General features: G+C 42.9%; 1 protein-coding gene across 1 annotated transcript in view; it reads right to left on the bottom strand.

Moving 5' to 3' along the window:
• SMAD1 (SMAD family member 1) overlaps positions 1-26,558 on the bottom strand; it is a 70,488-nt gene that overhangs the window by 6,576 nt on the left and 37,354 nt on the right. The window contains exons 3-5 of the mRNA XM_039541506.1: positions 12,321-12,578; positions 9,644-9,760; positions 5,136-5,357 (exon numbers count right to left, since the gene is read on the bottom strand). Coding sequence (XP_039397440.1) covers positions 5,136-5,357; positions 9,644-9,760; positions 12,321-12,578 — 597 coding nt within the window. The remainder of the gene's footprint in view (positions 1-5,135; positions 5,358-9,643; positions 9,761-12,320; positions 12,579-26,558) is intronic.

Raw genomic sequence — 26,558 nt, 5'->3', positions numbered from 1 at the left:
GTAAACCGCACAGAAGACAACTACTGTAACAGTGCAAGATGACAGATTTACAGGGCCAGAACATCTGCACAGATTCCATGGGTTCATACTAGGGGAATGAAGGGGGACAGAAGATTGACTGGCCCCAGGGTAGGGAGAACAAAGAATCCTCGGAAAATAGTAATACAGCTCCAAGATGGATTCTCCCCCAGCATGTACTAGCTAGGATGAGTCTCTGTTAAGATAGCTTCAACAGAGGTGCACTTCCAGGGAGCCGGAGAACAGTTCAGTGCAGTGTCCAGAGGAACAGCTTAACGCCATGTGAATCCTATGGCTTTTCATGGATCCCTCAAGATCTGAGGCCAGGCCTTCAGCCTTTTCTATAGGGGATAGCAAACCCCTATGGGATATTGGTGGAGGGTGTGGAATCTCTAGGGATCTCTCCTCCCGAGCCCCACATACAGGCTTTTAAACTTTACGAACTTTGGGGTTCAAGTTCTCCACTGTTGGAATAATCAATCTGAAATAGCAAAACCAGAAAAAATACCAGGAGGTATTAAAGTAAATGAAATTCTGAGAAAGAAAATCTTGACGGCATTTAATAGTACGGTCCACGTAAAATTTTGCTGATGACATAACTCCCATATCATCTTAACAAAACAATCTGTGGCCATGTCTTCAAGCTGTAAATCTGTTCTTCTTTAAAATGGTGAGATTTAAATAGTGTTTCTATATAAGAACATGAAAACAAAAGAATGGCCATACTGGGTCAGACCAATGGTCCATCTCACCCAGCATCTGGTCTCCAACAGTGGCTAATACAGAGCTTCAGGGGAACGATCTTAAACAGGGCAGTTGGAGTGATCCATCCCTATTTTCCCCCTCCTGGCTTCTGGCAATCAGAAATTCAGGGTCACCCTGAGCCTGGGGTTGCATCCTTGACCATCTCGGCTAACAGCCATCAACAGACCTATCCTCAGTGAACTTATTTAACCTTTTTTTGAGCCCAGCTACACTTTTGCCATTACAACACCCCATGGCAATGAGTTCCACAGGTTAATTGTACACTGTGTGAAAAAGTACTTCATCTAGTTTGTATTAAATCTGCTCCCTATTAATTTCATTGGGTGACCCTGGTTTTTGCATTGTGGGAAAAGGGTAAACGAGTCTCTATTCACTTTTTCCCCACACCATTCATGTTTTTATAGAGCTCTATCATATCATCCCGTAGTCGTATCTCTTCTAAACTGAATAACCCTAATCTTTTTACTCCCTCCTCATAGGGAAGCCATTCCATACTCCTATCATCTTAGTTGCCCTTTTCTGAATCTTTCCAGTTCCACTATATCCTTTTTGAGATGGGAGACCATAATTAGACACAATATTCAAGGTATGGGCACCCCAGGGATTTATACATTGGAATTATGATATTTTCTGTCTCATTTTCTATCCCTTCCTAATAGTTCCTAACATTCCATAAGCCTTTTTGACTGCCGCTGAGCAGTGAGCTGAAATTTTCAGAGAATTATCCACGGTGACTCCAAGGTTTCTCTCTCGAGTGGTAACAGCTAATTTAGAACCCATCATTGTATATGTGTAGTTGGGATTTTTTTCCCCAGCATGCATTACTTTGCACTTAATCTAGAATTTCATGTGCTATTGTGTTGTCCAGTTACCCAGTATTATGATAGCTCTTTGCAACTCTTCACAGTCAGCTTTGGATTTAATTACCTTGAATAATTTTTTTTTTATCATTTGCAAACTTTGTCACATCACTGTTCTCTCCCTTTTCCAGGTTATTAATGAATATGCTGAACAGCACAAGTTACAGTAAAGATCCCTGGGGGACCTTGCTGTTTATCTCTTTTCATTCGTAAAACTGACCATTTATTCCTACTCTTTGTTTCCCCATCTTTTAACCAGTATGACTGCCGCTGAGCAGTGAGCAGTGAGCTTTCCTGTTAGGCCATGGCTACTTAGTTTCTTAGGAGCCTTTGGTGAGGGACCTTTCTGAAACCCAAGTACCATGTATCAACTTGATCACCCCTACCCACATGCTTGTTGACACACTCAAAGAATTCTAGTAAATTGGTGAGGTGTGACTTCTCTTTGCAAAAGCCAAGTTGACTCTTCTCAACAAATCATGTTTATCTGTGTTTGACAGTTATCTATAGTTTCTACCAATTTGCACAGTACTAAAGTTAGGTTTACCAGCCTGCAATTGCCAGAATCACCTCTGGAGCCTTTTTTTAAAAAACTGGTGCTACACTCGCTACCTTCCAGTCATCGGGTACAGAGGGTACATTTCCAGCAATAGGTTTCATACTGCAGTTAGTAGTTCTGAAGGAACTCAAATGAAATTGCAGAACTCTGGGTGAACACCATCTGATCCTGGTGATTTAGTACTATTCAATTTATCAGTTTGTTCTAAAACAGCTTCTACTGATATAGATGAGAGACAGTACTTCAGATGTGTCACCCAAAAAGGATAACAACTCTGATGTGGATCTCTCACCCACATCCAGGGATGGCAGGTTTGTAGAAATTTTGGTTGTGCCCAGAATGCCCAGAGCCCTCCGCCCCCCTGCATCTGCCTACAGCTCGGGGAGGGAGTTTGGGTGGGTGGAGGAGGTCTGGGGTGCAGGCCCTGGGCTGGGGCAGGGAATTGGGGTACAGTGTGCAGGCTCTGGGAGGGAGTTTGGGTGCAGAAGGGGTGAGAGGTTGGGCTCTGGAAGGGGGTGCGGAAGGGGGTCTGGGATGCAGGGGGTAGGGGTTGAGGGGTACAGGCTCTGGAAGGGAGCTTGGGTGCAGGCTCTGGAAGGGAGCTTGGGATGGGAGGGGGTTTGTGGGATGGGGGAGGGGTATAGGCTCTGTGAGGGAATTTGGGGGCAAGAGGGGGTGTGGGAAAGGAGTGGGATGCAGGCTCTGGGAGGGGCGGTGGGTGGTGCAGTGCTTACCCGGGGCTCCTAGGCAGGATGGGCAGGCCAGGGGGCCTCCGTGTGCTGGCACTGTCCTGACAGCTTCCTATTGGCCGCGGGGGTGCTTGCGGCAGGAGCAGCACATGCAGACACAGACCTGACTCACCACGCCCAGGGGCCACCAGCCACATGGAGCAAGCGGGCAGGAAGCCGCTCAGGTCTGCTGCACTGCCAGTGGTGAGTGGGGGCTCCAGGCCATTTTAAATAGTCCGGGGGGGAAGGAGAGGAGGGGGGAGGACACACACGCGAAGTGCCCAGGGGTGGAAGGGAGCGCCGAGAGAGACCCGGCCTCAAAACAGTGCTGGAGCCGGGCCCTGGGCCAGGAATATTCCTGGTGCCCAGGCACCACGGGCCCATAGAACTTGCCACCTATGCCCACATCCTGTGCAGTGAAGACCGATGCAAAGAATTCACTTAGCTTCTGTGCATGCTCCTCTAACACCTGAGTTGTTCAGTGGCACCTGTTCAGCAGACTTCCTGTTTCTGATGTAAATATCTTACTGTTAGGTTTTGTCTCTTTAACAAGTTTTTTCCTGGCCTGCCTTATTATACTTTTACACTTAACCTGCTAGAGTTTGTGCACTTTCTTATTATCCTCACTAGGATCTGACTTTCAACTTTTGAAGGATTCCATTAAATACAAAATCAAAATTAACATTATTTTAAGCACGGAATTCCTGCCATCATTCATTGTATATATGTACTTATTTTATAGCTGTCTTGCATTTTCCATCCTGCATTGGTATCTGTACAGTTCATGTTAAAGTATCTCTGGTATATGTACAGTTAATGTTTCAGTAGAATTTTGCTTGCAACGAGGCTGCTTTTAAAAGTTTACTTTGTCCATTTTCTATTTAAAACTATAAAAGTGTTATATAAGTACATAGATACTTTCTAGGGTGGGGAAAAAAGAGAAAGAATGAGACTTAGTGGCAGAACCTCCGAGTATGAACCTGAGAGCAGCACAGGTACTAGCATGGAAAAAGCTTTTCTAGGCTAAAGGTTGCTTTTCAAAATAATAAACTGCATGAAAACTAATCTCCCTGCGGCACCAGCTCAGTTTCAAAACAATGTCCTGTGAGGTCCAGAACAACATCACTGTAAGAAACTGATCTCCAAGCATAAAAAAAAAAAAAAAAAAGGGAGACATTCAAAGACAGCTTTCCCTCTAAACCCATTTCATAGTGCATCAATATAAAAGACAATATAGCCTGAAATACATTTTTATGGTTACAAAGCTCCAAGGACCCCTTTCTGGAAAAGAGGGGGGAAAAAAAAAAAAAGTCAATCGAATTTTTTCCCTGCCTAAAAATGCACAAAGTACTTGCTTTTATTTTTTAATGCTACATGGCTTTTTATTATCTTGAAGTTTTGAAAAGGTCTGACTGTCCATTTTGTTCTAATATAATTTTTTCACCACCCAGATATACACCTATGGTTTGGGCAAATCAAATCCCTACCATCTCACCTCACCACCCCTCCAATTAAATTGTTTTAAAAACAAGTTTACATTATTGTTTGTATTACAATACCACTGCTAGGTGCTGTACAAACAACATTTACTACCACAAAAATTAAAGTAAGTCCATTTGGATTTAATTTACACGACAACGTTCCTCTCAAAATGGACTATTATGAAGCGAAATAAAAAATCAATTCTTTTGGGAGAAGACTGTCAAAGACACAGACAGGAATACCATGAACTGTCCTTAGGAATTCTGAAAATCCCTCCTTTAAACTGTATTTGGAATATTACTTTAGCAGGCCTATACTCCTTTAAGGGAGTTTAAGGCCCAGACAAATTAGCTATCTTTAATCCAGAAAAAAGAGATTATTTTGTTCAGAGAGCTAGCTGCAGTTATATAGTTCAGATTTCCAGAATCATCACTAGCCGGGCTGTGTGAGAGAAAGAAACTGCCTTAAATTGTTGTGCTAATTAAAATTGATGAGTCCGCAGACAATGAAAAAAAAAAAGATTAGAAAATAGAAAGCATCCTGCAATTATACAACAGGTGAGAATTTACAAGCATACAGGACTTGGCAAAGAAATGATATATTTGCCAATGTTTATCATATACATTATGAAGTTATGTTCTAATGGTCTGTCCTTGAGGCAAGAAGCCCAGATTGCTGCATTTAGCTAGAAAGCAAAACAAACAAGAGAAAAACTAAATGCACCTTTGCCAATGTGCCGCCTGGTGTTCTCAATGGTGGAATTCCGGTTAACATTAGAGAGCAGCCCAAGGCAAAATCTGTTCTTGTTGTTTGAAGGATCAGTAAAACCATCTACCAACACGCTGGTGGAGGAGGCATGAAATGCCTCCCCAACACGATTGTTCAGCTCATAGTAGACAATAGAACACCAGTGTTTTGGCTCTTCATAAGCAACTGCCTGAACATCTGAAAAGAAACAAAGAAAAGGTTACAATCAATGGCACTGCAACTAATATGTGTCTGAACTTTAAAGATCTGCAACCTGTAGACCTTGGATCACTGAGAGAAATTCAGGTGAAATAACTGCTAATTAAAGTGTAGTCTTCTATGGAGTTCATCTATCATTTAATTATTTACACACACACACACCCCTACCTTTTCAGAGCCAAAGAAAGAATTTATACAAATACAGTTACGATAAAATTACTCGCAAGACTTCAGACACAGGACAAAATATCAAAGCTGGCAACAGGTACTTAAGTAAGAGAACTTGTGAGCTCAACAACCACACCTATCAAGCACTCCTGCGTTCTTTGCAACATATGACCTAGATCAGCACTACCCTGAGTGTTGACAAATCAGTGAAGTACTTCCTCAGTTTATTTTACAGAGCTACCAAATTTAAAAAATATTCTACGTTACAAAATTCTGTATTAACAATGAGAAATCACATAGCAGAAACTGTCAGAGAACAGCCGGAGGTTTTCACAACTGCCTAGGAGGCAGCTGGGATTTTGGCCACACAGACAGGAGTGAGACATGGCTTGGGTTTTTGGTATCCCAGGTGGCAGATTAATCTTTTGCATCTGGGAAGGCCATGCACCTCTTTCTTCCCCCCACCCCCCCCAACTCACCTACTGGGCAGGTGCAGAAATTACTTTAAAATTTGGGAAGGGGATGTTTGAATTCTTCATTTCTCTGCCCTACAGGCCACGGGGTTGGTTCACAGTGACCTTCCCCAGTATTAGCCACTACATCCAACAACAAAAAATTTGCACATTACAGTTGATGGTTCTATTAAAGTGATCAGCAATGGAATAGTCAACGTGCATATAGTCGCTAGATTTCAGCGTTAACACCCTAATGAGATGCATAAGCAAATTTCACATATCTGATCATTTGTTTCATACTCCTTGCAAACTCAAGCAGACAGTTCTGCTTCAGTTTAGATTCTGAAGATTTTTTCCCCCCCCCCACAATCAGAAGGGCTAGGAGGCTTTTCTAAAAAGAAAAAAAACAAATGAAAGCTTAGACTTTGGAACACAATTATGCAACAATTTAAAAATAATATGGAATCAAGAATTTACAAGGCTATGAGATTACATTATACACAGAAACCAGAATATAGTATTTTGGTCTACAAAAAAGGGAATGAAGTTCAGCAAAATGCCATGGAATTAAAGGTTTATGCAGCAATATTGAACATAAACCTTTAAAAATTAAATACTAACAAATAAGAATGTTTTAAGATTTCATTAGATACTAAACGGTCATTAGTCAGGTAACATCAGGAGCCCTCAAAACTTATTTTTCCAATATTCTGATAATGGCAACAATCGTTCTTCCATAACAAAAACAATTCCTTATTCAGCTAGCAAACTCTGCAACAGTTTGAGAGAAAACGTGTTTCTTGAAGCATCCAATCTTCTGTTTGCGCCTGCCTGCTAAGCTCTAAAAATACATGGATGCTTTAAGGTAATTTTAAAAATTTTTTGCTTTGGGATTTCTCCCTTTGCATGAAGGATGTTTTCTCTGTCAACGGAGTTTCAAACAGGGTGTCCAACAACAGTATGTGCTTCCTTAGAGGTTTCCACCTAACGTGCATTCTCTCAAATGCCCAATATAGCCACAAATTATTAAAATCACCTCCAAATAAAGGAGGTTGAAGAAGAGATGGGATGTGGCTGTTCTGTGTGTGAGGGTTTTAAAGTGAAGACGACGACTATTTCTGTGCTTAGTACACACAGTTTAGGAATCTGATAGCAGCTCTGCAGATCACAGCCCGAAATGCAAGCTGAAGTGCTAAAATGACAATGACGTTGCAGCAATTTGTTTCTCCTTTCAGCGCATCCCCAATGCCAACATTAACTTTAAGACCAACATTCTATATTTTCCTTTGCTTAGAAAAATGTTTTTCCATACACTGATTTTTTTTCTGATTAAAAAGGACATGAGCAGAATTTTAAAAATATAAAATGTGATTATCAGGCCGACAAATAGTAGGAAAGCATGTAGCCTACGCAATGTCAAGCGATGAAAACGGTGCAAAACAAACATCTTGGTGCAGGGTCTTTCCAGTGTGAAGTCCATTGCTGACCAAGAATATGCTGGGAAATGCTCATGAAAAGGGGGTTAAGTTCTGTAAAGCCACAGTACTGTTAAGCCTTTTCAAATCATTGTAAAAATGGACTTTAATTACTAGTAAGGGGTTACTACAGTTTGCTTTCAAATTAAGTTGCCAGTAACTACCAAAGCTACCGCTTTGCCCCAGTTCTCAAACTCAGGAAGAAATCTTGCCAGCTGGCCATTCTTACAGAATGAATCATATCTCTCTCTCACAGATTTCATACTAACTTCCTTACGTTTGTTTTAAGTCATGCAGAGCAGGTGCGTTGTGTCTCTCCATTCCCAGCATGGGCCAACAATGGAAATTACCCAGCTTCAGTGACAGGATGCAGCTTGTTAAGTCAAATCTCTTAAGACTAACAAATCTCCATAAAGAACATGCTTCTAAACATTTGCAACTAAAATGTTTAACATAAAAGTTTATTGAAACAACTGTTTTTATACAACTACAGCAGACCTTTTAGGAGGGCAGTTGACACTGGATAGGCACAGCAAACATACAGAAGCTTAAAGAATGAGCAGACAAATTAAGCATAAGCAAAGAAATAAATTTGTCTTTTTCCCTTGCCACTAAAGAAACAGTGAATTAAAACTATTAAACTTACTAGCAGGAAAAAAAGATTTTAAAAAATAGACAAAGAAATCTTTTCTTTTAAGAATGAAAATAAAAATGGAAGCCATTTCCCTTTGGTAGTTAAGGGTCTCACATGCGATGCAAAAATTCCACAGCACAGATATGGTGTATTTACAAGAAAGAGATGTGCAGAAGTCTGCAGAGTTAGGTATAAACACTGATAAATGTACTTTGGGCCTTCATCAGCTGCAAAAGACAGTACACAATAGTGTATAGATCAGCAAAACAACTGAAAATGCCAAAGATGGTGCTTATCAAATGCAAGCTCATTCTGAAGAAGAAAAATAAGTGAATACAGAACTGATATAAATTATATTAAAAGAGTAGCTATATTTGTGAGCCCAGACATTTTAAGCTTAACAAAACTCGTATGAAATTAAACAATAGCTAAATAGTTCATATGCTTGTAATCTTTATAATCATTCTGACAGAGCATTCAACTTGCTACTCTCCTCCCTGGCTGGATGCACGGCTGTGTGAGCCTAAGTGTTCTCAGAGGGGGCTATTTCTCACCATGTGTTGAATTCACTAAATCCTTTACTCAGCAGTTATATTTGCTATGTGTTTAAAAAGCCATGTGTAAAAAGTTGCCTGTGCCATAGGACGTAAAACAAAATGAAAAGAACTTAACACATTTTTCCTGCAGCAATACCACCTCATGGTGCAATCTCACAAGCTAAGCAGGGTCATACCAGGTCACTAATTACATGGGAAAGGAAACATTCCTCCCCCCTCCCCCCCCAAGCTCCCAGGAAAAACCCAGGGTGCTGCAAGAAGCAATGTTGGCAATTCAGTGTTATGCTCTTCTCTAGAAATCAGAACTAAGCCAGTGCAATATCGTGGTGTTTAAGAGGCACTTCGGTTGACGAGCTGTGTTTCAGAAGACGAAGCATACTGAGACCCTGACCATTTGTATTAAAGTATTCATAGGACTTTTCACAAGTGTAGAGATGTTAGTGCCAGTGTCCTGACCAAATCTCAATTTAGGCAACTATATTCCCTGCTCTAAATTCACCCACCCACCAACTGGATATCAATTGTACAACATGAGGCACTGTCTCAATAAGTCACTATAATCATAATAGATACCTTTCACTGCCTGTTAACAGGTACGCTGTGTGCCATTACACACAATTACTATGCTTTACCGTAAGAACTGTTTAACTTCAGTGATTGTTACAGATGAGAGTTCGTAATAATGCTTTTGGAGTCTTCTGGTTGGAAGTCAACATTTAAAACGTAAAACATGGTGATACCTTAATTTAGTCATGTATGGTCAGACTTTTTTAGACTTAGAGGAGTGTATAATTTCACCTCCAGCTGGGGGAGGAGGGAAAGGAATCCATATTCCCTGTAGTTTTTCTTATTGTCTATAGTTACATATTTCCATTAAATAATATGAATCCAGATTAATATTCAGCTTAAAAAAATTAAGCGACTTTGCACTTAAGAAACCAAGCAGAAAAAAAAAACGCATATAGAAGCATTTTACCTCCTCTGTTTATTTCTGGGGGAATTGAGGGTGCCATCATGTTGGTGTCCATTGGCTGTGAGCCATCCTGTGTCATCTGATCTTCTGGAGGCAGGTAAGCAGGAGGGGGAGTATCAGCTAAATATAGAAAAGGCAGAGATACAATTCAATTCCTTCCCTCTTTAAAATGTACATATATATCCACATAAACAGTTCAGCGTTAACTCGGAAATACTTTCAGCCTGACTCAGCCATAACTTCCACCCACTCATCAGAATATCTGAGAAAGCAATCATGGACCTTGATTCAGGGAAGCAGAGGATTACTGTGTATGAAAGAGTATAAGTAATTTTTATTGTAGTTCTAACTATCAACCCACAAGTGAAAGCTTGGCTGCATTTCTGTCAGTGCTTCACGAGTTCAAAGGACTGTATGTACATTAATGTCTCCATGCTTAGCATTCTCAGCCCTACATTCATATAGAACATGAACAGAACACGAGCACAGGATTTGGAGTCAAGAGGTTCTAATCTCATTGATGTTGTTTCCAATGTGGCCCTCCATCAGTGTAGTATCTGAATGTACCGCACGTGTTAATGAATTTCTCAACATCCTAGTGAAATATCACCACCAGTTTATAAATAGGAAACTGAAGGACAGAGATTTAGGCCCAGATTTTGAAAAAGTATTTAGGCATTGCTGTGCTCACTGTTGCAGTGCCTAAAATGATTTTTAACAACCTAAGTCTCATTGTCAAAAGGGATTTAGGCTCTTAGGAGTGCCTTAAAAACTCCTTCCTGACCCCACAGACTTTTTGCCCTGGAGCATGAGATTTGATTACTACCATTCTGCACCAGAGAGCAAGTAAGCAGCCTATGCATCACTTATCTCCATCAATAAGTGAGTCATTAAGTATTATGACAAGTAACCAAAAGGCAAACAGGCCAATAACTACACCATTTCTTTCATGCAACTTTCTGGTCTTCAAAATCAAGCTAGTTTAAAAAGTTAGTAATACTAAGCTCTCAACTAAGCATTACAGTAATACTACAGCTATGTTTTTCCAATTTTCACTATGCTTTTCCACTTGACCTTACAAACAGTCCCCTTTATGGAGAGTAGGCAAGAATGCACCATGGAATAGAATTCTAAGTTTGTGGGGTGAGGATCAAAATTTTGATTCTTTTAGGCCTCAAATGAACCATGATACATTTGTGTAATTGCAACTGTTATGCTGTTTGTATGTCTATATAGTACTGCGGGAAGACCACCATTTTAGCCAGCATATGTAAAATTTTCACATTTCTAGATATAGTCCTGCTCCCCTTTCATATTTTCACAACTGGGTCTCTTCCTGCCCTACTAACTCAAAATGGGTGTCTGCCAAGAGACCTATCTCAAGGCAATGACTCAGAATACTGAGTCAGGGCTAAGAGGGCCTCAAGATGGATGCCTTTTCATCTTTTCCACCACAATGCTCTCTCCTTCAGTTTCTTCACTGCAGCTGCTGACTCTGCTTTACCTCTAGCCAGGAATGCAGGCAAGAACAGGACTCCTCAGAAACCAAATCCAATGAGTTACCATAAAACATCTGGCATGGGGATACTGTAGGAGACCTTTCCCATTACAGACCAAGCATGGGACCTCTGTGACCTGGTCTGTATCCACTGGGACAGGGAGTCCCAGAGCCTAAATCATAATCAGCAGTCTTTCAAGCTCTTATCCTATAGTTTCTTAAATAAAATGTGGGGGGGGGGGGCGCGGTTTAAATAAAAATATACTGATTTTTCAGAAGAAATTACAAAACACATGCATGCAGCACACAGTTCAGTAGTCCTTACCCACCAAGGGAAATCCTTGAAGACAGCTATCAGTAGTTAACTTCAATGAACACCCCCTTTACACAAGAAACTACATATATCTTTGCAAATCTCTCTCCCCTTCCCTCCTCCAGCCCCAAAGGAAGGAAGGCAGCACACTATTTGCCCAGGCTCCTTCTCCCAGCAGCAGAAAGTTAAATCAAGAACATCTTTCAGAGGCTGCTTTCCTTCATGATCCTTAGTCATGGACAAACCAGGCAAAAAGATAGACATTTCTGTAAAAGCCTATAGCCAACAATCAAAACAGAAATAAAAGGCAATTGTTCCACTGTCTTTAAGACAGACATGCTGAAGGTTTCTTTCCAGGGCCTCTGCTGAGAGACTGTTTTGCAGCTGAAGCATTTGTTTCTTGGGATTACATCACCGTTTGAATGAATTTAATCAAGTGGTGGTAGTGTGATCCCCTTGGGAAACATCTTTTATAGAACCATAACCTAATGCTGAACTTAAGAGTAGATCTCTTTCCTGAACAAGGACATTCTGTAGCAATATTTGTTTGTCAGAACTTTAGATGTGCATAACACCCCTCCTCCCCCAAACTCTATCAGGACTCAATGCTGCAATAATACACTATTCCCCCCCACCCTCCAACCCCTCTAAATACAGCTGATTTGTAAAACAAAGTATTTTACCTGCATTAGAAAGAATACTAAAAATTGAACATTATTCCTAGGCAGCCTGATTTAGTCACCACGTTACGTAGCATCTCTTCAACTAGCTACTGAATACACTTAAGTGCTGGCTGATGACGCTTTTGCTTAACGATACTTGCAATATCTAGCTATACTCTCTTCACCTTCTGTAAGAGTTAAGCTTACCTGGCATCTGGAAAGGACTTCCTGGGTCCGAGCTAGCAGGAGAGTGTGGATAGGTGCTACTGCTGCTTCCAGGGGAGTTGGGATAACTACTATTGGGGGAATGGGGGAATGGATGACTGTTGGGTTGCTGGAAAGAGTCCGGGAAAGTGGCATTGTGTGGCATGTGAGGCTCATTTTGTCCCAGGTTGCGGAATTGAGCCAAGAGACTGTGCTGAGGGTTGTATTCACTGTGTCTTGGAACCAGCACTGGAGGAAGAACTAGAAGAGCAAAAAAGAAAAAAACATTGAAGACCTGATCCCTAAGGGTTACATTATGCAGAGACATCTGTACTTAGATCAAGTAAAAAGAGTTCTTCGGAGTCCCTTATGCCATATAGATGTGTCTCAGAAACGAGGTAGTCACATTCTAGGAACATGTGTCTAGGCAAGAACCCTTTCCTCGTATCCTGTTACTGCATAATTTAAATTCACAATGATCACAGTAGCTGTCTGGCCCCCCAGCCATAAGCTTGTTTTTATGGAGGGCCGGTAGAAGAATAAAGGGACAAGTTATAACAACCTTTTCTTTTTTAAAAAAAATTAATGATCAGAGATGCAATGTAACAGTATTTCACAATTTAATGCTGACATGCAGTTCATGTTAGTGCATTTGGTTCCCATGCTAATCGTTTAATGGTCTGTAACCCAAAACCCTGCTAATAAGGACAGATTTTTTTTGAACACAATGCTAATACTACATGGGCCTTGAACTAATCCTGGTTCCAACAGCTGTAATTTTATTTTTAGCCTAAGCAACGTGCTTAAGGGTTAATTAAAAAAAAAGTTACTAGTTTAACCCTCTATGCCAATTTACCATCAAAAGCCTAATTTAGATAGGGTTATATAATGCAATTAAAACAGAGAAATCTGGCAAACGAAAGTCCCACCCTATGTTACTATGGGACAAGTGAGATATGGGTCAGAACTTGCTAGATCACACTCCCAAGATCCACACGCTCCACGGAAACAAATTTCCTTTTAATTCATTTTAACAGAGGAAATGAATAGGACACCAGCTGTGTTAAAATATAATACTCTTAGCCAGCTCTTTCAGCCCAGCATTTCTGCCTCCAAACTCCTTATAGCAGAGGCTGAACCACTCAGAAGATTATCCAGCTCTTTTAAAAGCACAGCTGTAGATTTTTATTTTGGGAAGGGGTGGGAGGAAGAGAACTGTGAGGGGAAGGCACACACAACAGTGGGAGACACATGGAACATGATTCCTTTTGTTCCACCCCACTTCACTCCCTGGCTAAGGAAAACTGGAAAAAAAAAATCCCTTTTGGAGCCTGCCAAGAAGGAAGGAGAAGGGTGGGAGGGAACAGAAGAAATACAGTGTCTTACCCCAGAGGCTTATGCTGCCTCTCAACTCTGTTTGGCCATATGAGGAAAGGTCTAAGACCCAGATGCAAATTATGCATGTGGCACTTTGAACAAAGTCCCTTCTCATTCCTCTGTTTAAAACTCACTCTCTGATGAAAGCAGCGCAGCTGTTTACCTCAACTGCAGGAGAGGCCACTAGAGTGTCTGCAGTGTTTCTTGACTTTGATATATTCAGAGGAGGTTTTATTTAGAGAAGCTAGCCCAAACCTGCAAATCTTCACTCTCAAGCAGTCCTGACAACATGGGGAATTTATTCTTAGAGAAAGGGTTGCAGGATCAGACCCTTGGACTTTAAGGTCAAGCTGCAAGTCAAATCAGTACCAATTTTACATATACACTCAATTTCACCGACAGCAGCTTCAGCACAGTTTTCATTATATTTACAATCCTTAAACCAGGGTGTCATTTAAATGGACTGCTTCATAGTTAACTGTGTTCATTTCATGAGTGGAATGTCACACTAGAGGATGAATGTATGTTATGAGAGAAGGTATCTTCATCTTCCACATGCTGGAAGTTCTTGCTCTTTGGCCTAATACACCACCAGGCAAATGAGTAGGAGAAACATGTTCATTCTATCATGCATATTCTTTGCTTCTAAGGAACTATTTTAATAAATAACTGAAGAGTCATTTAGATTTACCCCAACATGCACCTCAATATTTCAAATCTTACCAGTTGCAACACAGCACACATCAAATTCCAATTCCTCTGAATATTAGGATTCCTCTTTTCCTTAAAGTTTGCTCTGAAAAACTTTTGGGTTTCTGAGCAGTTCTTACTCAAAGTTCAAATAGTGTATTACTTGTCATAGCAAACATGTGTTGGCCTAATAAATAAGAAGTGAAAAGGGTAACAATGAGAGCTTATGTTTAAAGCTATAAAGACGGGAAAGGGAAAAATAATTCTTCCTTACTTTTCTGGGCATTAAAACACTGCTTCCCTATATATCTATTTCCTGCGGATGAAGGTCAAACTTTTCTAAGCTAATTTCTGAAAAACAAAGTACATCATCTACCTTTCCCACCCCTACAATGACATACATGACATCACAGGAAGCCATGCGATTTATAGCATTTTTTAAAATAGCTGGAGGAACAGGATATTTTCAATATGGTTTTAGCAATTAAAAAAAGCAGTATCAGATTTTCCCAAGGCGCGCACACTATCTCCAGTTGGAACTGAGCACTTTGTAAAAAAACAAGAGTAAGTACGGATGTAAATTCTACATTTCCCCCTCCAAGTCTTCCCCTCCCCTTGCACCCCAACCACTCCCAGGTACATGTGGCGGCTTTGGCAGGTGGAGAAGAGAAAAGATCTTGCAAAAAATATTGTATTACACCATAATTTAAGCATCTTTCCAAATTGTAAAAGAGTTTTGAAGACGTAAAACATTACTGTGAAGAAGCAAAGAAACTGCCGCCTGGCACAGCAGGGGTTAAAGAAAACCTGTGGGCTCAGCTAGCCCCACCCTGCTATACCTGCAGCCAATGCCAGGCCAATAAGGGGGAGAAAAGAAGGGAGCCAGGCTCAGTTGGGGACTGACTGGCAAGGAGACAGCAGCAGTTTTCATAGCTACTGGAGACAAGTAAGCCTCTCCTTGCCAAGTGGAGCCTACAGCTCAGCCCCAACTGTGGGGTAACTGAACTAGCAGGGCCCTGTCCCAGATTAAAGAAACTTTAATAGGAAGTAGCCCAGGAAACAGGTCTTGAAAGCCCCCCCAGCAGAGAGGCAGACCCATCAACCCCTGTTTAGGGGTCAAACTACACACGGCCCTGGGGACGGTCTGGGTCCCCCCCTCCAACCCCTCTGCCCCACAATCTAGCCACTAAGCCACCTGGCCACCGAAGACTCTATCGCAAGTGGTAGAGAATGCAGACAATGCCCTAGTCCCTGCCGAAGGGAATTTAAAAAAAAAAAAAAAACCAACCCAAAACAAAAAGAAAGCTCTTCAATGAAGATACAACAGATGCTGAAATGGATGGCCGAGCAAAATACACACCATCAACAGCAGCAACTCCTGCAGCAGATGGCCACGCAGCAGCAAATCCACGAATTAGCAGTCCAGCTAGGCACTAGGGTAACCAGACAGCAACTATGAAAAATCGGGACAGGGGGTGGGGTGGGGTAAGAAAAAGACCCAAAAATCGGGACTGTCTCTATAAAAATCGAGACATCTGGTCACCCTAAGTCCAGCAGCAGCAGGTCGTCCAGCAGGTGGCCTCCATACTGCGTCCGAGTGCTCCAACAGAATTAACTAACCTGCCCCATCAGGATTACCAAGCTGGAGCCTGACGATGATCCTAAGCTTTCTTAGAAACTTTTGAGCAGGTAGCCACAGCAGCCCCAAGGCCAACTGACTGCAGTGCTGGAACCGTACTGAATCAGGATAGCACAGACCACATATTGTGCTTCAGACCCTGCAGCCGCCGAGGAACATGCCTGGGTTAAGGTAGCAATATTCAATGCCCTAGACATGTCGGAGGAGACATTCCGTCAATGCTTCCAGGGGCAGCGGTACCCACTGGGAACCTGACCCCGCCTGGTCGCTCAGAAGCTGTGGTACACATGCAGAAGATGGCTCAAGCCAGAGGCAAAGTCGGGAGCGCAGGTCGCTGAACTGATCCTGTTAGTGCAGTTTGTCCAGATCCTTCCCCTTGGGTGAAGGGAGTGGATGTTGCAGTACCATCCGGAGACTATGACAGATGCTATCCAGCTGACTGAGAATTACCTAGCTGCCAAGTCCCCCATGATGACATCCCCTTAGGGACCAGCTGGAACCAAGAGCCCCATACCACCAAAGGATGGAACCATCCATGGACTCCAGTCCCTTGAGGGGCATAGACATGCTCCCCCCCCTTACCAGAGCCCCAGAGGGCCCAAGGACCAAAACGCCCAGAGGTTCCCCGAATCAGAGGCCCAGAACCATTTGCTCACACCCCAAGTTGAGGAACCATTGGAGGTTCAGAAGGTAGCCCAGAATTCGGAGAGGCCCATGGGGAAGAGACCACCAAAATGCCCAGAGAGGGAACCACCCAAGATCCAGATCAGTGTTTCACATATAGCTGTTCTGGCCATTGGTCCAGAGATTGTCCTTATATGGAATGCAGCTTTGGGAAGATTTGGATCCCGCAGACCCAAGCACATCAAGGCAACCCAACTAAACTGACCATCCTGGTGTGGGAAAATAGGAGAGAAGTAGTGGGGCTGGTTGATTCACGGTGTGCCCAGACCCTTGTATGGAAGCACAGTGGTTACTAACCCAGAACCAACTCAAGGCACCATCATGCATGCGTGCATGCATGGACACGTGAGGGCCTACCCTCACACAGAAGTAACATTGACAGTGGGGAGACAGGAGGCATCTGTGATGGTTGGTCTGGCCCCGACACTCGCCTACCCAGTTATTCTAGGCAGATATTGAAGCTATTCTGGGGAGTTGTTAATGAAGCTGGCAGACCTCTTTCTGACGGGCAGAACATCCTTCCTCTGGCCACAGGCAGGCCTGAAGCCATGACCCTTGCGGGCATGGAGGAGATGGCAGACCCTGGTGAGGGGATAGCTCGGTCTTCAGCACCAACCTAGCCAGACTAGGGATGTAAATACCATTTAAAAACGTAACCATTTAAACGATAAAAATTTTTCATTTAAGTGGTTAACCCATTAAAGGGTCAGCCAGTACAGGGCTCCTGGGAAGGGTGGGTCAGCCGGCGGGTTAGCCAGTTAACATTTTACATCCCTAAGCCAAACTAGCCCCCATCCCAACCAGGCAAGGAACTGCCCACACTATCAGAGTCTGATGACACACTGAGCCAAGCATATGCTCAGGTGGCAGCAATAAGTGGGGAACTGTTGAGCCCCACCACGCAGAACAGTTCCCCCATTTGGAGATTCAGGGTGACCGTCTATACCACTTAGAGAAAGACCAGTGGTCCAAAGAGGTTCAACATCGGCTCATGGTGTCCCGCCCCCAACTGAAGAAGGTTATGTGACTCGCCCATGTCATATCCACTGCTGGGCACCTAGGAAGGGAAAAGACATTAACCCAGGTTTCGCCCGTTCTTTTGGCCAGGGGCCTACAGAAATGTGGTGGATTTCTATGTCTCTTGTCCAGAGTGCCAGCTCACTGCACCTCGGCCAGCTGAGAAACCCCTACTGATCCCCCTCCCACTCATAAGTGTATCTTTTGAGTGAATTGGAGCCACCATAGTCGGCCCTCTGGAGAAGAGTGCGGCTGGACACCGATTCATTCTCATTGTAGTAGACTATGGGTATGTCTACACTACCCGCCAGATTGACAGGTAGTGATCGATCCATTGGGGATCGATTTATCACGTCTAGTGTAGACGCGATAAAAATCGATCCCCGATCCCTCTGCCGTCGACTCCGGAACTCCATCACGCGTGAGAGGCGGAAGCGGAGTCGACAGGGGAGCGGCAGGGGTCGACTCGCTGCTGTCCTCGTGGCCAGGTAAATCGACCTAAGATATGCCAACTTCAGCTACGCGAGTTGCGTATCTTAGGTCGACTCCCCACCCTCAGTGTAGACCTAGCCGTAGCAACCTGTACCTGGAAGCTGTGCCATTACACTCCATGAATGCCAAGACAGTGGCTCCGGAGCTTATGAGTATCTTTGCTTGAGTCAAGGTGCCCTGGGAGATCTTGATAGATCAAGAAACAAATTTTATGTCTCAGATGATGAAACAACTCTGCCATTTACTAAAAATCAAGACTCTACAAACATCCATATACCACCCGCAAACAGATGGCCTGGTGGAGCGCTGTACAGAACCTTAAAAACAATGCTCCAAAGGTTCGTCCTGATGGATGACTGACATCAGGACCAGCTACTCCCTCCTCTTCTATTCACAGTCCGAGAAGTTCCCCAGTCTTCCACTGGCTTCTTGCCATTCGAGCTTTTCTATGGGAAGCAGCCCCAAGGGATTTTAGATTAGTTCGGGAAATGTGGGAAAAGCAGCCATCTTGAGCCGACAACATAGTTCAGTACGTCTTAAGCCTGTTGGAGAAACTTGAGGCTTTAGGTTCATTTGCCAGGGAGAGCCTCTTAGGCTATGTCTACACTACCACGGTAAGTTGACCTACGCTACGCAACTCCAGCTACATGAACAACATAGCTGGAGTCGACGTACCTTAGGTTGAGCTACTTCCGGGTCTACACCGCAGGGGTCGATGGGAGAAAATCTCCCGTCGACTTACCTTACTCTTCTCATCGGGGGTAGAACACAGGAGTCAACTGCAGACCAATTTGCAGTCGATTTGGCAGGTCTTTATTAGACCTACTAAATTGACCATCAGTGGATCAATCTCAGAGCGTCAATCTCGGCTGTAATATAGACCTGCCCTTATATGCCCAAGAAGCTGCCTACAATAAACTAGCATGCCTCCGGGAGTTTGAGCCCAGCTCGGAGTCAAAGCTCCTAGCCTGCTGGCAGGGAGCAATATGAGGTCATCCAATGCGTGGGACAGGTGAACTAAGCAATCAGGCAACCTGACAAGCGTAAGCTATAACAAATCTACCATGTGAACTTTTAAAACCGTGCAAAGCCCAAGAAAGCTTATTAATAGCTCCCTTCCCACCAGGGCTCGAACTAGGCCCTCGGGCTGCAGAGGTCTCAATGCTGGGTGTGGTCAAGATTGGGGACAACCTTACCCCTGAGCAGAGAGGCCAGGCATAACAACCGATCACTGCCTTCTCTTCCATGTTCTCTACCTGACCAGGGCGGACTCACTTGATAACCCATCAGATTCAGATGGAACCAGGAGTTAAGGTCAGGAAAAACCCTCAGTTCCTGCCTCTGAAGTTAAGGGAGATTGTGAAACAGGAACAGGAACTTCACTCAATGCTAGCGTTGGGGGTGATCGAAGAGTGTTTTAGTGACTGGAGAAGCCCCGTGGTACTGATTCCTATAGCCAACAGGACCACTCAATTTTGCATTGACTTCTGCAAGGTCAATGCAGTATCAAAATTCAACATGTACCTGATGGCACACATAGATGAGCCACTCTGGACTTACAGGGATATTGGCAGATCCCCCTCATACCTGCATCCAGGAAAGAGATAGCTTTCTCCACCACCTTAAGGCTCTTTCAATTCCAGACCACGCCCTTGAGATTGCATGGGGCCCCAGCCACATTTCAGCAACTAATGGACCAAGTCGTTCGCCCCCATAGCCAGTATGCAGCTGCGTACCTAGATGACGTGGTGATCTGTAGTCATGACTGGTAGACTCACTTGAAATACATGACCGCAGTCCCTTGAGGCTGGCCTGACAGCAAGCCCCACTAAATGTTATCTCGGTAAGGATGAGACCACCTACCTCGGGTACACCTTGGGAAATGGCACAAACTGACCCTTGATTATCAAGGTCCAGGCCCTTCAGACAAGCTCCCACCTTCCTCGAAGTACACCAGTTTCTAGGTCTGGCCGAATACTACTGCCGCTTTATTCCAAGGTTCTCATCCATTGCAGCCCCTCTTTCTGCTCTATTGAAGAATAAGAGCCCCAAAAATAATCCAGTGGACCAGAGTCTGTGAGTAGGCTTTTCAAACCCTGAAAGCCCAGCTTCGTTGAGAACCAGTCTTGTATAGCCCCAACTTCACCAATGAGTTTTGTTACAGACAGACGCCTCAGGCATGGGCCTAGGGACTGTTTTATCCCAAGTAGTCAGAGGTGATGAATACCCCATCTTATACATTAGCTGGAAGTTGTTCCCGAGGGAGAAGGCCCACTCTGTAATCGAGAAAGAAGCCTTAAAAGGAAAATGGGCTGTGGATTCACTCTTATCACCTTCAGGGTGCACCCTTCAGACTAGTCACTGATGATGTCCCTTTCCGCTGGCCACACGCCATGAAGGATAAAAACCCCCGAATTATGAGCTGGTACCTCTCCCTTCCAGCCCTTCTCCTTCCGCACCGAGCTGGGAGAGCCCATCTGAATGCTGACTTCTTCTCACTGGATGGTGAAGACCAGTTGAGGGAGGGGAGGCAGATCCCAAATGGTGTCCTAAGGGGGGGGAGGGGAAGGATATGCGAAGGAGCAGAGTAACTGCCGCTTAGCACAGTAGGAGTTAAAGAAAACTTGTGGGCTCCCTACACCTGCAGCCAATGCCAGGCCTGAAGGGAGAAGAAGGGAGCATGGCTGACTGGCGAGAAGGCTGGAGCTCTATGTTTGGCTGCCTGAAAGTAAACCTTCCCCTGCCAAAGGGAGCCTGCAGCTAAGTCCCAAACCATGGGGTAATTGAACTAGCAGGACCCTGCCCCAGATTAAAGAGACTAATAGGAAGTAGCCCAGGGAAGCAGGTCATGAAAGCCCCCCATGCCCGACAGAGAGGCAGACCCATCAACCTCTCTTTAGGGGTAGAACTACACAGAGCCCTGGGGAGGGTCTGGGTTCCCCTCCAACACCTCTGACCAATGATCTAGCTACTAGGCTGCCTGGCCACCAAAGGCTCTATTACAATTACATAAATGCCAATTATTTTTTCAAAATGTTTTAAAAAATTCAGTCTACAGGGTAGACAAAGCAAAGCCGACTCATCTAACTGCAGAGTTAGAGTTATAACTCAGTGTTATCCCTAATTCAAGCCCCCCCATACCCCAAAATCCTTTAACTTGAGTCAAGTGGTACTTTTAATGGGAGTCAGCTGGCCCATCAGGCTACAGCTTGAGTTAGCACAACTTAGCAGCTCCTAACACACAGTATACAGCTGGAGTGCTATTTCACAGTGAGAGCTGCCAACTCAAAAGAGGAGTTAACTCCAGTTATCTGCACTCGAGTTAACTGTGCAGGGAAGACATGGCCAGAAATTGTTCAGAAGTATGGAGGAATGTGTTCAAAATGCTAATGTGAACACAAACCATTCTTACTCCCCAGTTTAAGTCTGTAAGCTTCTGGTCATGCTGAAGACCTGAACCATATGGAACAACAAATTACCGAGGCTCAGTGCAGCAGAAGAGGAGGTTGATCTCTGTAGCAGCTGCTAACCCCAGAAAGAGATAATTGAAGGGGAGAAAGCATGTGAGAGCATGGTATTCGGTGTTAAGTCAGCACAAACGTTGCTATAAAATAATCCAGTAGGGCATATCTTTGCTGTGGAGAAACCTGAAGGACACTACTCTAGATGATAGCCTGTAGAAGAAATGTCTCCCTTTTCCTTTCAGTGAATAAGAACAGATACAGTGAGAAGCAACAATATTAGTTTTACCTGAGATAATCTTTAACTTGTTTCTTTTTAATACAGATATCACTATTAAATGAGGGAAATATGTAAGTGATTTTCAGAAAAATGGCTAACAAAAGGTACCATCTAAATGCAACAGATCTGAGAGTTGCATCTGTCTGCTTCATTAATTAAAATAAGGTTTTTAACTACCAATTAGAACAATAGCTCAATAAAGCAACAAAACAGAGCTAAATGCTATATCTTCTCGAACACCAAATTTTTTTTTATTTTTATTTTTATTTATTTTTTTAACTCCAGGTCTAAAATTTGGTCCTTAGTTAACCGACGCAACCCCACTGAAGACTGCGGACAGTACACGTCTAATTAAAGACATAAAAGAAAGGTTCTACAGGCCAAATTACCACCACTCAATGCATTAAAAAAAGGGATTGGGGGGACGGGACCAGCTTGACTTTCAGATTTCAGTTTAAGTTTGCAGAGCTGCAGCTAGAAAAACATCTTATTCGTAAACGGAGTAAATTTGCATCTGGAGTCAGACACGGATATTTACATACAGATTTACAGAGACACTATTCATAGTAAATAAGTGTATGACCACATTCCGTTCCCAGTGTGAGCTTGGTGCTGTACAAAGTACAGCAACAGGGCCATTTCATCAAAGAGCCTACAGCACCAACACACAAAAACTAACAGAAACAAGAAGCCATAAATGGCCAGATGAAATTTCTAATTACAGTAGCATTTTTTACTTCAATAGTAATGGCAATCTTTGTGGAAGTGGTTTAGGGGAAACCTATCAGTCCCTATTCTTTGTGCTCTGTTTTTCTGTACGTTGAGTCTCTCCATTACTTCATTCTGTTATCCAACCAATAGTAGTGGAATAAACTAGCACAGCGCATACTTCTAACACCCAGAGGAGAGTGAAATATGTATCCAATTTTAGTTAGTTTCAACTTTATTTCTGAAACACGGAACAGAACAAAATGGGTGGAGTAAGAACAAATCTTAATTTCCTTTTTAAAAATCATGTGTAGAAGTGTAAAAATTAATCCAATTGAAGGACCTGTAACATTTTCAAGTGAGGGCATGTTTTCTTCCTCATTTAGTTTTGCCATTATCCTACATCAGCACAGATTAAAAGGTTTAGTTCCCTTGCCACACTCAGTTTTGTATTTATCTCCACCTGCTAGCAACTAAACTTTGGTAAACCTCTCTTCTGTTTGAGACAGAATCTCAGAAGCCAAGAAAAACTGAATGGAGGAGACGAGAGGAAGGGAGAAGTGGAAGAGAAAGGAGAGATACTTTGATCATCCATCCTCCATGATGTTAAACTACTTCTTGAAATCCAGGTACATATGCAAATTCCAATTTTTCCATAAAAAGTTATGAATCAGATGCTGCATTTTCACTATTTACTCCTGGTGGAATTCTGTGCCAAAAAATTGAATTCTGTTCACAATATTTTCAAATTCTGCAAACTTTGTCAAAATAACAATATAATCACACCAGTTTCAAATTGTTTTTGGTAATTTATTTTAAAATAGCTGTCAGCAAGTATGTCTGTAACAATACAGACAACAAAAAAGATTCAGTAAATATTTTTTGACAAAGATTCCTTACTAGAGCTCTGAGTAATAATTCATTTCAACTACAATACAGAACCATATTTCCCACATCCCCCAGAAGCAGTGCAAAGGCTGGGTGGAGTCAGGGAATGGAGGAGTTGAGGGAGAGGGAAATAATTGCTGGGAAGGAGCCTGGGTGCAAACTTGGAAGGTTGTTGGGTATGGATGGGAAAAGTATGGAACAGGTGTTTTTTTTTTTTTTGGGGGGGGGGGGGAGACGGGACACTGTTAGGGAGCTTCCCCCAGGCAGACGCTGTCTGAGCCCTAGCCTCTCCCATTCACTCAGGCATGTGTCCCTCCATCCCCACTCAGCCACACTCCCCCAATCTGTGTGTGTGTGTGTGTGTGTGTGTGTGTGTGTATACACACACACACACATATATATACACACACACACACACACACACACCCCTCATAGAACTGGAAGGGACCTTGAAAGATCATTGAGTCCAGTCCCCTGCCTTCATTAGCAGGACTAAGTACTGTCCCTGACTGTTTGGGTTTTTTTGCCCCAGATCCTTAAATGGCCCCCCTCAAGGGTTGAACTCACAACCCTGGGTTTAGCAGGCCAATGCTCAAACCACAGAGCTATCACTCCCATTCTGTCCTCCCCCACTAGCCCTTATGAGCCCGTCTGACTACCCAGCAGCCCCACGCTGTCCGTCTCCCCACAGCCCTTGTCTCCTGACCTGGCCCTACAGGCGCTGTGAAGGTGGCTCTGCAGGCTCTCTCTTCCCTAGCTGGCTGGGAGCAGTTGCTTTGTTCTATTGTCACAATGCCCTCTGGTGGGCAAAAGGTGAAACAACACCTTTTCAACAGAAGCTTTTTCTGCTCAAAAAATTAAAAATATGCACAGCTCATTAATTATGCACACATACAGTGGTACAGAATAGGAGAGTCTATTAAGATTGTAATATGTATCTGTCAAGTCATGGTACAGTCAAAGGAGAATTTGTGCAATTCCTGCCACATTGGGGCCCTCTATCCCAAATCAGGGTCTCTGGGCAGTACCATACACCACCCATCCACCCACGCTTACTTTCAACTGCATTTACCCACAGTCACTTGCTGTTTTATTTGAAATGTTCAACTCGGAACAAAACCTGCAGTTTAATTTTTAACAAAGAGAAATATCAATAGCTAAGGGAAAATAAAAATGAGGGGCTTGCGCTCAGAATTCAAGATGGAAAATCTTGTATGGATGAAGTGGCAAAAGAATGATTAGGAATGAGAAGGAAATCCATATGGTAACAGTTTTAACCTATAAACTCTAAAAGGGTTTGGGTCTTAGATAAAAAAAAATCCACATCTCCCTCCTATTCAATTCCTCAGCAGTTGAAATCAGCTGTGATATACTGGCTAGCAACCCCTCAGTTTAAATAGAGATGGTTTTAGTGCATTTTAAGTTGGGACAAGTTGAATTTGCTTGACTTTCTTTGGCATCTGTAGTGTTAAATAGTTGATGTGAGTGTACTGGTTGGAACCTTTTGCCAAGAACCCTCTTTTCCTTGCAAAGGTTAAATACTGAGTGGAAAGAAAGTTTTGATGCACTTATGTTTCAGATAGTGCAAGAGAACAAGACTCTCTTTGGCAAGCATAAGTAGTCTTTAACCACAGGACATGTTCCCAAATACAAAAAGACACATTTCTACACTGTGGATTAAGTTGCTCTTAACAATAACTAATATTGTTATGTCCAAAGCTGGTCTCAGAGGACCTAGCTAAATTATGCTGTTCTAACACCACCTGGTTCAAACAAGGTTTTTCTATGCCATGTGGTTGTGAAACTTTGCTTTACTATTTCTCAGAAGTAGAAGTGCCAAGATTTTAGCTGTTTGCTTCAACAGGACTTAAAGTTACAGTAACTGTAAATGGAAAGGCTCAATAATAGCCATCCAGCAGTCTGTTTTGGGTGACTATGATCAGACAGGCACACATTCCAGGCTATTCATTCAAGGAGACAGCTGAGAGTCTGGTTTTTCTTTACTGAAATTGAGAAATAAAGTTGACTTCATAGCTCGATTTGTCATTTTGCATATTTGTTACTGAAGACTTATTTAAAAACATTTGTTGCTTCATTTACTGTAATTTTAAAATCAGACATCTGGTGTAACACATTTGTCAAGGAATATTAGTAAGTTTCCTGCATTATAATGCTCAGTTAACATTAGAGGCTTTACTTGGATGCCCACTGATTCATGAAATTGACATTTGTTCAAAGTGCCTCCAGAATTCAGCACTAATTACATGCCTATGATTAAAGCAACACTTATTAGCTTATGGCAAAAGTAATTCTGACAGTTCTGTACCAGATAGTTAATAGTTTGACAGAGCATGTTAACTTGAGGACATTTAAAGTGATCAAGCTTCTCATTACACCTGTAAGCAGCACTACCAAGTTCCCATATAGGTGAAAAGATTTGCAACTTCAAGTCTGGAGTGACATTTGAGAGGAATTTGGTTAATTTTTTAAAAGGATTTATTCTTATTGACAAATCCATCAGTAATGGGATCCCCTTCTCTGGTTCACATTGGAGAATGGCAAAAATATTCCCCCAAATTGGGTTCCCCCCTTCCAATTGTTTTCAGTGGTGCATTTTAGAACTGAAATTGGCAAAAAAATTGATGAAGAAAGCTCAATAGCACTTGCCAAACAAACTGGCAGTTGTCGCTATTTTGGGGGAACATCCTAGAATTGTACACACCTGTTGCAGCATGCTATTTTTAAAGCTACGCCCAACAGTAATATTATGAAGCAATATGACAAATCCTCTCACCAGTGACACTCTGCTGTCTCCCATCCCTGAACTTGCAGAGCTATAGGATGCCTAATAGAGGGGGAAAAAAATTCACTAACACAAGTCAAACAAGGAAAGGAAAAAATGGTCTAAGTCAGCTAGTGACTAACTCCCTGTCTCCAACCCCCCTTCCCATCCCTTTCTTCTTCCACCTCTAATTCATCCTGTCTCCATTTTCTTGTCTCCTCTT

Source organism: Mauremys reevesii, linkage group 5 (genome assembly GCF_016161935.1).
Source record: "Mauremys reevesii isolate NIE-2019 linkage group 5, ASM1616193v1, whole genome shotgun sequence".
Classification (NCBI taxonomy): domain Eukaryota; kingdom Metazoa; phylum Chordata; order Testudines; family Geoemydidae; genus Mauremys; species Mauremys reevesii.
Note: the sequence above shows the minus strand (reverse complement) of the source record. Positions and strands in the feature narration are given on the sequence as shown.